This window comes from Gorilla gorilla, chromosome 7, assembly GCF_029281585.2.
Source record: "Gorilla gorilla gorilla isolate KB3781 chromosome 7, NHGRI_mGorGor1-v2.1_pri, whole genome shotgun sequence".
NCBI lineage: Eukaryota > Metazoa > Chordata > Mammalia > Primates > Hominidae > Gorilla > Gorilla gorilla.
In genome coordinates this window covers 10,807,566-10,819,637 of record NC_073231.2, presented here as the reverse complement: position 1 = coordinate 10,819,637, position 12,072 = coordinate 10,807,566, and the positions used below count along the sequence as shown (strand labels likewise).

The following is a 12,072-nucleotide window of genomic DNA, read 5'->3' as shown; positions in this document are numbered from 1 at the left end:
AGTCACCCGCAGGCTCCTGACATTTTTTCTCCTTCATAGAGTAAAGCTATCATAGTCTTCATCAGCTCTCTCATGCTGAACCCCACTAGTCATCATGCAAATTAAACAAGGTGTATGGACACAAATGCAAAGAACTGTATTATATTTCTTAGCTTACCTAGACTTGTTTTTTGCCTTTGTAGCTCTTTAGCCATTTTCTCAAATTTCTTCTGAAATCTCTTATCATTTTCTGGTGTTTTAAAATTAAAATCTTTGGGCTGCATACATTTACGCTGTGCAAAAAGAACACAAAAATTAATGCTGTACTGCAACTGCTTAAGGCAGAAGAAAAAGCCCTTTCGCATACATTTCTGATACCTTTTATAACATCAGTAATAAAAAATTCTGAAAGAGGTGTTTCTTGCACTGTATGTGAATTGGCAATATTTATTTTTTTGTGCAGTTATAAAGAAAATGGACAGAATTTAAAAGACTGTATAAAAGGCTCTGTATTATGCTTTGTGAGACATTTTCATGATCCTAGCATTCTTAGTTTCCATGAAAGTTTTTAGCCAGTCTCTTTCGATTTTGTGCTGTTGTTACCACCAAACCAGCCCAATCTAGTTCAACTCTGTATATCAAAATGGTGAACTGTTTAATTGCCACAGCCCCTGAAGTTGCAAGTTACGTCACTTGAGCATGCCCAGGTGAACCAAGCATGTAACCACGGGCAGAACCTAAGCACTTAGACCAAGGAACGGGGGCCAAATTAAGGAGTAAACACCTGATGGCATAATCCATGATCCAATCAGATTGAGCCCTGGCATCACCTTGTGACACAACCCAGTCAGATGACACCTCCCAGCATCATCTCATCGCAAGATCCAATCAGATCACACTTTGTTTTCTCTGCCTATGAAACTGCCTGAGCCCCCACCTCAGGGAGGCAGATTTGAGCGTTTCCTCCTGTCTCCTTGCCAGGCAACTTGCAATAAAGCCTTTCTTTTCTCAAAACAAGTGGCATGATCTTGGACTCTATGTGGGTTGGCAGCAAGCCCATTGCCTGCTTGGTAGCACTATTCTCACATCATCCCCCCTGCAAGACCATGACGCAGTGATAAAACAATTTCTATTTCATAATTACCAAAGAAAAGAACCATTATTATTCTTGCCCTACTGTCATTAAATCACAGTAACTCCAATCAGCCAGTAAAACCCAAAAACTGTAAATACACTCACAAACACATGAAACCCCAGGCTGATATCCACAGGAAGGTCTTGGGTTAACTCTACTCTTAACCATCCTCAGACAGGGGAAATGTTTCCTTTGAAACACACCTCACATTCCCAGCCTTACCCACCCCACATTCTGTTCTTGGAACTGCCCATTGACTTCCCGTCTTTAGCCCAGCCATCAGCACAAATACACATACTGAACTTCACATCGATTTTACCTACTAACACTTTTATGCCTGACTTCTTTCTTATTGGACCCCAGGGAAATTTAAGTCGTCTGTCTAGGTTCCTTGGTTTTCAGCGCGAAGCTACCAGCCCAAATTTGCTTACATGGATAGCTAGCTACCCACATAAACGCTAACTTCTTTTGCTCCAGTCTCATAGAAAGAACTTCTTTTAGCTATTCAAGGCTAATGCCTACACTGGGGATCTTGCTCTGTTAGTTATTCACTCATTTATTGACAAAAAACATGACTATATGTCAGGCGCTGGTCTTGCAACCTAGAAAGATCCTTGTCATCATGGAGCTTGTATGCTGGTAAGGAATGACAGCAAATAAACATAATAAATAAGTAAATTGTATGTGTCTTGGGAGGTTCATTTCAACAGGCTTGGAACCGGCCTGCACTGCTTTCACTAAAGTACCTGCATAACACAAAATGTACTAATCAGACAGTGGTGCTTTGTAGCCACAGGTCCGGGAAGTTTGGGGACAGATTGTGCTGGCCTGTCAACATTGTTTATGATTAGTGAGATGAAGGATTTGCCTGGAGGCTCTGCCAGCGGGGCTGGTTCATATAGACTCAGGGCCAGCCGTACACAAGAAGACACTCCATCTTGCGCTCCCTGGTTCTCAGGTACTGTGCAGATTGGACACATTGTTATTTTGGGGTCCTGTGAATCTTCTCTAGCAACTGTATTCCATCAAACTGCCCACATTACTACAGTGTGTTAGGAGGAGCCAGTCAGCACTGCAGATGAAAAGAGACTTGCATAGTTGGCACAAGTGGGAAGGAACTGCTGGTATAAACGGGTGGCAGGATAGGTCTCACACAGAAAGTAACATCTGCACAAAGCCATAGGGAGGCTGGAAAACGGGTCATATGTAAGGATTTTGGGGGAAGAATGTTCCAGACAGAGGGAACAGATAACGCAATGGCTCTGAAACAGAAACACGATTTGCATGCTTGAGGAACAGCAAGCTGGGCAGGCAGGCAGCAGACAGGGTGAGGGGGAGAGAGATGCACAGAACCATCTCAAGGACCCAAAAGAATAAGGCCTTGAGTCGGGTTTAATTTGCAATCACATTTGGAAAAGAGAAGGAAAGGGAAGGTTTTTAGACATGAAAATTAAAGTGGTACAGTGTACAAGCAGTCATTAATGTTTCAGATTAGGAAAAATTAAAAAGATTAGTAACATCCAATATTGGTCAGAGTATCAAGAAATAGGTTTTTTGTTTTTTTTTTTGAGACAGAGCCTTGCTGTCGCCCAGGCTGGAGTGCAGTGGCATGATCTGGGCTCACTGCAACCACCACCTCCTGGATTCAAGCAATTCTCCTGCCTCAGCCTCCTGAGTAGCTGGGATTACAGGTGTGCACCACCAGGTCGGGCTAATTTTTGTATTTTTAGTAGAGATGGGGTTTCGCCATGTTGGCCAGGCTGCTCTCAAACTCCTGGCCTCAACTGATTTGCCTGCCTTGGCCTCCTGAAGTGCTGGGATTACAGGTGTGAGCCACCGTATCTGGCCAAGAAACAGGTCATCTTGTATATGATTGGTGGAACTGGTAAAATCAAAATGTGTATGTATGTATTCTGACCCAGTAATTTTATCTGTAGATATCTGACTTGGAGAAATAAACTCAAATATGTGGCTTAAGTAATATACTTAGCAAAAACCGACAGTGACTAAAAGTGCATGAATACCGGAAGAACAGTCACAATGTATAATGCAATACAGAAAAGTGAGTAGAGTCAAAGCTACCGACATGAAATGGTCAAAACCATATTGTTAATTGGGGAAGAGAAGGCAACTCACCAAATGATACACATAAGATAGCACAGCCCCTTCACGTTAAGCATGCATGTGTGAGTGTGTACATGTGTGTAATGTACTGAAGAAATGTCACCTAGGATACTCATCAAATTGAAAGCTGCTTACTTTGAGGGAGGGCAATCAAAGAGATGTCTGTGTTTACTAAATGTTTTACAAAGAAAATATGCATGTACTACTGATGTGTTTTTACAATAAACACTTGATTTTAGCATGTCACAGGGAGTCCAGAGACTGCTGAACACTTGTTCACCTATAATCAGGTAAGACTGAAGAAGTTCATCCATCACTGCATGGGCAAACTGTGGCTTGTCTGAGATGAAATGTAACGAAGAAATATCATTTACTATTTTCAGGAAATGTGAAGTTCACAGTTATTTCTCCTCTAGTCTACAAGAAATGTAGTTCAGTTTGGAGAAACTCATCAAACCCTCCCTCTAACAGAGAATCTCATGTGAAAACAAACTGGCTGTGATGTTTCAAAGTAAAGTACCCTCAGATAAAGAAATCACAATTAGAACTTTTACATAAATAGAAAGCTGAAAAGGTTGTGGTTAAAATGTGAATTCGATCTCAAATGAAAGCAATGTCTTTAACTCTACAGTTTGCCCTCTGTATCTGCAAGTTCCAGATCTGTGGATTCAACCAGTCGCGATTGGAAACATTCAAAAGAAAAAAAATTTAACACAAATTTAAAAAAAATACAGTGTAACAACTATTTACAAAGCATTCACATTGTATTAGGTATTTTAAGTAATCCAGAGATTACTTAAAGTACATGGGAGGAGCCAGGTGCAGTGGCTCACGCCTGTAATCCTAATTGGGAGGTTGAGGCAGGAGAATGGGGCCAGGAGTTTGACACTAGCTTGGGCAACACAGAAAGACCCTGTCTCTACAAACAATTTTTTCTTAGGTATACAGGAGGATTTGTGTAGGTTACATGCAAATACTATGGCATTTTATATAAGGGACTTGAGCATCAGTGGATTTTGTTATCTGTGGGGGTCCCGGAACTGATCCTCTGTGGATAATGAAGGACAACTGTATTTGTACAGCAGATTTTCCTAATAAATGAGTTTGCATACTTGGATGTAGGTCCATCGGACTTTTGAGATTTATCTGGCTAAACAGAATGCAGGTATTTTGGCTACAGATATAACAAACTTCATTCTGAAGTAATTACCAAAGCACCTAAATGTTTGCTTGTCTCTTGGCACCTTTTAGTCTTCCCATGGCCAACCACAGGCTTTTCCATTTCATACAAACGCTATCGAAGAAGTCACTGGATAAAATAATCTCTGTAATTCACTTAAAAATGCTATGTGAAAAGAACAATATCATCAATAGCATATTTAAGACAACTCTTGAATATATTTCTAGAAGTTTTATTTTCTAGAAACAAAAAATAAAAACGAATAAATTCCTAATTGCCATTATCTACATTGAAATCATGTACTTACTTTTTTTTTAATTAGGCTTGGTAAGTGTTCATTCGTATTAGCTGCAGGGAACAATGATTCATCAATGTGTGCTCCAGCTGTCCTGCATCTGTATAATTAAATTAAGGTAGTCTAATGAGTATTTGCTTCTATTATACATTGACACAGCACTAAATCTGCACATGTATTAGCAATTTAAGAAATCCATAGCTAGGTCATTTTAACAGACTTTTAAAAAATAAATACGACAGCAAACACAAAAGTCAGTATAAATCAAACTTCCCAAAATCATCTCTATCCGGTATTTAAGTATAATAGAAGCAAGAGGCAGGTAAAGGAAGTACAATTTTTATTACACAACAATTTTTGACTTGTAGCATACTTCAAAATTATTAGTGCATGGTACTCATGAAGCTAAGAGTAAATGCTATTAAATGGATCATTTAACAGTAAACAGGCCATAAAACAGATAATTTAGAGGTAGAAGGGACGTAAAGAAATTGAAGTCAGAGGACATCTCTTTCCTCCAAAATTGGGTTGTCCTTTTTGTGTTTCTGTCCAGACACGACCATCAGCCCCAAGGCGCGGGTGTGCAACCAATGCTCCGCATTGCCAAGCCTCCTCCTCCTGCCCTGTGGACACACCTGCCATTTCTCCTGTCCACCTTTGTATCTCTGGATTCCTGTGACCCTTATCTCCTTCTTAGCATTCTGTCACTCAAGTCTAAATAATTATGATTTTCTAAATGATCTCCTGCCCTACTATTTGTTTCTCCTCTTCTAATTCACTCATACATTACTGAAATATTAATCTTAAATTTCTTCCCAACCTAGATAAAAACCTTCTGTCACTCCCATGTTTAGAGCATATTCTCACTCATCTGCTGTTTAAGTGTTTTTATAATAAGGCCTCTACTCACCTCTCCAACTATCCCTCACAGGCTTATCACCGTTCAACATCTAACACACGAACAGTTATTTGAAAAAATAAAGTACGCTGCAATAAAAAACACATATCCATATTGATATAGAAATTTCTACAAAATATATTAGGAATGAAGGAAGTTTCAGAAATATGTGCCTCTGTATGGCACAGTATGGTCTATGCAATGTGGTAAGTGACACCAGGGTAGTGAATCTCATCCTGGCATCCCTGACCCCCTTCTGAGGGTGTGCAAAGTCAATACTATCTTTATAACAACACTAACATGTGATTTTCCTTTCTCATCTCGCATTATCCCCTCAGTATACAATGCAGTGGAGTTTTCAGAAGCAAAACGACATGTGCTACCCCAATACACTGAATGCAGAGGCAGATATGAGAAGGCAACTGTCTTCTATTAAGCCAGGCATCAGAGAAATCTGCAAAAATGTACAAATTTAAAAAAGAATACAGTGCAGTAATTGTAACAAGAGAAGTACAACCAGGCAGAAAAGCAGCAAAAAGTTGCATAACGAGTGTGGTTCACAGAAAGCTTCAGGTCAGAGATGATCACCAGACTCAACTCTGACAAGGAGGCAGATGTGGGAGGACACAGATCTTCCATCTGGAAGCAGAGCATAGACTCAAGCACAGTGCAGCAAACAGGGTGACATTTTGGGGAAAACATACACCATTTGTATGACTGAGTGAATGAATGCAACTTAGGAGACTAGCAACAAAAAAAGAATTCATGTGATTCCAAGGGTTGTACTTTCTAAGCTAATGAGCTTGGACCCTGTCCTGTGGGTCTGGGGCATGGGGACAGGTGTGAGGGAGGGGTCGTGGGCAGATCACTGGTCCAGGACGAGGAGGCCAGTCAGGGAATACTGCAATAACTGTGGCAGGAGACGCTAAAGATTCAGCAAAGGCAGCTGGGGACTAAGATGGGGAGGGGGAATCCTTAACTGAATAATATTTAGACAATAAAAATGGAAGGTTTTTGACCTCTGGTTAAATCTGGTGGACTGAGCACATGCTTTTCTCTTGACCCCCAAAACCCCAATAAAATGATAGTAAAGGAAAACAAAAAGACATAAACCAACAAAAATAAAGAGTAGATAAGAGCTGTCTGGGGAAATGAAATCAAACAAATAAAAAAAAAAGGGAAACCCAAGCCTGGCAGCTGGGGTGGGGGAGGAGTCCATCTGGAGCTCAGAACCTGGAGCTCAGAACCCCCAAGGGCAGGAGGCGCAGGTGAAGCCACAGCAGTCTGGGGTGGGGCAGGGGGCAAAGGACAGAGGGCAAAGTGCAGAGGGCGGAGGGTGGAAGGCTGAAAAGAGGGAGCGACTCTCCTTCTCTCCTTGCCTGTGCCCACTCACTGCCACCCAGTGTCCAATGGCAGCACTGGGTCCATGTTCACATAACTGGAGTCTGAGAAGCTCTGGACTCAAAGGACACCAGGCCAAGCTCAGGGAAAACAAAAAGTTTTCCATGAAAGGAAATATATTCATGGTTCACTCTGAGATTCAGCCTAACACACAACTTCCACAGTCATAATGATGTAAACATAAACTACCGATTTAACCAAAATGTATCATGTACACTGCAATCAAGAGTGGAAAGAGCCTGCACATGAATGTGTCCATGCAAACAGCAGATGAGTGTATGTGGGAGTGAGGTGCCCTCAGAGGGGCGGATTAAAAACGAAATTCTCACTTCCCTATCAGAAAGTCACTAGATAATATCTGAAACTGAAAAACCGAAACAGCAATGCGGCCACAGTATTTAGAAATATGGAGGTCACCGAACAGCTTATCTGCAGAAGCAGCCACAAGTGTGAAAGGAGCTGCCTCTGGGGAACAGGAATTGAGGGTGAAAAGGGTCAAGAAAGGGACCATTGTTTTTCATGATAAGCCTTGTAATATTTAGTTCTTCTCTCTCTCTGTGTGTGTGTGTGTGTGCGCGCGCGCACGTGTCCATACAATGGAACATGATTCCACCATAAAAAGAAACAAAATTCTAATACAGATGACAACATGCTGAACCTTGAAAACATTATGCTAAGAGAAAGAAGCCAGACATGAAGGCCGTATATCATATGATTCCGCTTATTTGAAATGTCCAGAAAAGGAAAATGCACAGAGAAAGAAAGTAGACTAGCGGCTGCCTTGGCTGGCGGGAGAATAGGGGATAGGGCTAAGGGGTGCAAGTTTCATTTTGAGGTGACTAAAATGTTTTTAAATTGTGGTGACGGTTGCACAACTCTGTGAATACAGTTATATGCCGCATAACAACCTTTTGGTCAATGACAGACCACATACACAACAGTGATCACATAAGATTATAATGGAGCTGAAAAATTCCTATCGCCTAGCGACATACTGATGTTCCTAACCCTGTGTAGGCCCAGGCCAATGTGTGTCTTTGTGTCGTAGTTTTTTTTTTTTTTTTTTAAGTTTAAAAGTAAAAATTAAAATTAAAACATAGAAAAAGCTGATAAAGATATAAGGTATTTTTATACTGTTGTACAATGTATTTTAAGGCATTACAAAAGAGTCAAAAAATTTAAAAAATTACAAAGTTTATCATGTAAAAAAGCTATAGTAAGGCCAAATAAAAAAAAAATACAGTATAGGCGAGGCGTGGTGGCTCACACCTGTAATCTCAGCACTTTGGGAGGTTGAGGCGGGAGGTCAGCGGTTCAAGGCCATCCAGGCTAACATGGGGAAACCCCGTCTCTACTAAAAATGCAAAAATTAGCCGGGCGTGGTGGCGCGTGCCTGTAATCCCAGCTACTCAGGAGGCTGAGTCAGGAGAATCGCTTGAACCCGGGAGGCAGAGGTTGCAGTGAGCCGAGATCACGCCACTGCACTCCAGCCTGGGCGACAGAGCGAGACTCCGTTTCAAAAAAAAAAAAACAGTATAATAACTACTTACGAAGTACTCGTATTAGGTATTATACATAACCTAGGTGTTTTTTTTTTTTTTTCCTCCCACCACAAGTAACAGAGAGATAGATTATTTACTTATGGGAGGAGCCGGGTGCAATAACTCCCATGTGTAATCCCAACATTTTGGGAGGCGGAGGTAGGAGGATTGTTTGAGGTCAGGAGTTGGAGACTAGTGGGGGCAACGAAGCAAGAATGCCGTCTCTACAAAAATAAAAATAAAAATAAATTAGCCAGGCATAGTGGCACACGCCTGTAGTCCCAGCTCCTCAGGAAGCTGAGGCAGGAGGATTGCTTGAGCCTAGGAGGTTGAGGCTACAGTGAGCCATAATTGTGCCACTTCACTCCAGCCTGGGAGACAAAGCAAGACCTTGTCTTTAAAAAAACCTTATAGTATCAGTTAATACAGTTGCTCCAAAAAATATACATCCAGTGTAACCTAAGGGTATGACGTGTATAAAGTCCATAGTAGTGTATAGTAGTAATGTCGTAGGCCTTCACATTCGCTCACCACTCACTCAACGACTCAACCACAGCAACTTCCAGTCTAGCGAGCTCAATTCATAATAAACGCCCTATGTAGGTGTACCATATTTTATCTTTTATATCATATTTTTACTCTACCTTTTCTTGTTTTAAGTATTTCAGAGACACAAATACTTACCACTGTTTCACAACTGCACATGCTGTAGAGGTTTATGCCTAGGAGCAACAGGTTGTGCCACAGAGCCTAGGTGTGCAGTAGCTATGTCATGCAGGTGTGTGTTAATACACACTGTGATGTCTCCACAACAACAAAATCACCTATTCATTTCTCAGAAGGCATCCCTGCCGTCAAGCAATACCTGACTGTATATTTAAAACCACTGAATTGTATACTTTAATTGGACAAATTGTGTAGCATATGAATTAGATCTTAAAACAATGTTGGGGGAAAAAAACCATGAAATACCACTACACATCTGCTTGAATGGCTAAAATTCAAAAGATGGATAAATTTCAACATTGGTGAAGATGTGGAGCGAACGGAACACTCACACACTGCTGGTGGGAATATACAGTGCCATAACCGCCTTGGAAAAGTTTGGGTAACGACCCAAGAGAAATGAAAGCATACAAAGACACAAATGTAAATGTCCATTGTAACTTTATTCATAATAACCTAAAATGGCAAACTAGCCCAATCTCCATCAACTGGTGGCACCAAGCTACATGCCTACAACAGAATACTACTCAGCTATAAAAGGAAGTGAAACCACTGCTACAAACAACATGGACAGATCGCAAAAACATCACCTTCAGTGATGTCAGGCACAAAATAGTACACGCTGGATGATTCCACTGATCTGAAGCCGCAGAATTGGTGACACTAATCTTTAATGACAGAAACCAGATCTGTGGCTGCCCTGAGGTGGGAGGAGGCGGCAGTGAGGCCGACAGCAAATGGACACGAAGGAGATTTTGAGGTGATGAAAATGCTCTATATTTTGGTTGTGGTGGTGACACAGGTATACACAAAAACTCCGTGAATGTACACTTAAAATGGGTCCATTTTATTTTATGTAAATGTTTTTATAAAGCTGATTTTAAAAAAACACACCAACTATCTGAGCCTGCAATAATGGGGTGAGCAGAATGCTGTATCTAATAAAAGTGATGGGAAAGGGAGGCGGGTGGAAGAGAACGAGGAACGAAATGTTTTTTAACTGTGCTTCTTTTTAAAAAGTCCCCTTAATTACCAATTTTAAGCATGAGAAGTTTTTAGCAGCTTCTTCTTACTCAAGCAAAATGTCACCGATTTACCACTATTATGCCTAAGGGAACAGCAAAAGGGGGGTGGCTGAGATGCGTCTGGATGAAAGACGTAGAGGAGACCCTAGATAATCGTGTTATCAAATACACAGTATTAAAATCACCACCATCATCAGGACAAAGGTCACCTAGCTCATGAGAAGCCTCAAACCAACCGTGCTGGAAAAGCCACTACCATTGCCTCCTATTGCACAACACAGAAAACCGAGGAGCACAGAAGATCATTTGCCAAACTTTACAAAACCAGTAAGTATTCTTTAAGTTAGCAGTTTAAGGAAGGGCTTGATTCAACCCAGTAAAACGTGTGCCTGACATAGGTTATACAGTTGTGGAAGATGTGTTCTGTTCCTTTGGGAGAAGCTTCCCAACCACATATCCTTCAGAGTGATAAGATGTAAGGTGCACACAGATGCTCTCCCTGAACTTCATCTACCTGGGTGTAACTATCATCACTCACTATGAAGAAGTAAGTGGCACTTACTGCTGGTAATGCCGTTCTGCATGCCAACAGCTACGCTTTAGCACACGTGGTAACACATTAAAGCCGCTACACTGAAACCCACATTTACCAGGGGTCCAGCCAAAATCTACTGAACAGACAAAAAAGCTTCCAGTTAGATTTCTATTTTTCTTCAGAAATGTAAAATGATAACATTATCCCACCATCTAGTGGTCAAAACGAAAAATGTTTCAAGAGATGACTCTAAACAGAGAACCAACTATTTGACCTGCTGCTGCCTGAGAGCCAACAGAAATCAAAGCAGCAACGTTCTCCTCGGGAAGCCCTGCTGTGATGAGCTTATTCTCCCCAGAGAGCCGATTCACTCCAGCACTTCCCACAGTACACCTGCTAGGTCGGCCAGGAACCACCGACTCCCATTCTACCCTTAGGACGATGCCTTCACCTGGGCCAATCCTGCATTCTTTATACTACTCTTGTGCCAAACTGCCCAGCACCAGTATCTTATTCTCTAGGCCCAGTCAGTAAGTCAATTCAGGAAAAGTACATTAATCTTTTTTGTAGACGGCACTGTGTTAGCGAGGTAAAAAAGTGAATGGCATCTCCTTGAAGATTCCAGCCGCGAAGCACGCTATCCTTCACGTCTGTTCCTGTCGCACAAGGAAGAACACAGGAGACTCAGAGAAGTCTGCACAATAGTGCTCTGCCAGCAGAGAGTGAACTTCTGTGGTCTAGCACTAAATAACCGTAGCAAGTTAACTCAGGAGCTACTGGAGGAACCTAGAGCCCAGCAGTTGAGTAATTCGCCCAGTCCTAAATGGCTACGCATCCACTGTTACGCATTGATGTGATATCAGGAGGACACATCAGACCGTTCCAAACTGAGGGATGTTCCTATTACTGGTCAGTGACCTTAAACAGTGTCAAAGTCACAAAAGCCAGTGAAAGACTAAGGAATGGCTGCAGGATGAGAAGGCTGAGTAGGCGGGAAGTGGAGCTGGCTGCTGGTAGGATAGCAATGGAGGCTGAGGATTCCAGGAGGAAGGGAGCCATGGTAAGCCCCTAATGTCGGCCTGTGTTGTGCTTATGCAGGAATATGTCCCTGTTTCTAGCAAACACTAAATGCAGGGGGTGATGGCCTTCGGTCAGCAACCAACTCTCAGCCTAGCAAGGACAAAGCCTGTGAACCGTATTCCCAACCTAGCTGTTTGCAGTTGTTTAAAAATG

At 41.8% G+C, this 12,072-nt stretch overlaps 1 protein-coding gene across 6 annotated transcripts in view; it reads right to left on the bottom strand.

Annotated features, from left to right (window-relative positions):
- The window catches only part of MCPH1 (microcephalin 1), a 239,172-nt gene that overhangs the window by 209,136 nt on the left and 17,964 nt on the right, over positions 1 to 12,072 (bottom strand). For all 6 annotated transcript variants that reach the window (XM_031013789.3, XM_031013790.3, XM_055349782.2 and 3 more), the window contains exons 4-5: positions 4,726 to 4,813; positions 158 to 272 (exon numbers count right to left, since the gene is read on the bottom strand). In XM_031013789.3, coding sequence (XP_030869649.1) covers positions 158 to 272; positions 4,726 to 4,813 — 203 coding nt within the window. The remainder of the gene's footprint in view (positions 1 to 157; positions 273 to 4,725; positions 4,814 to 12,072) is intronic.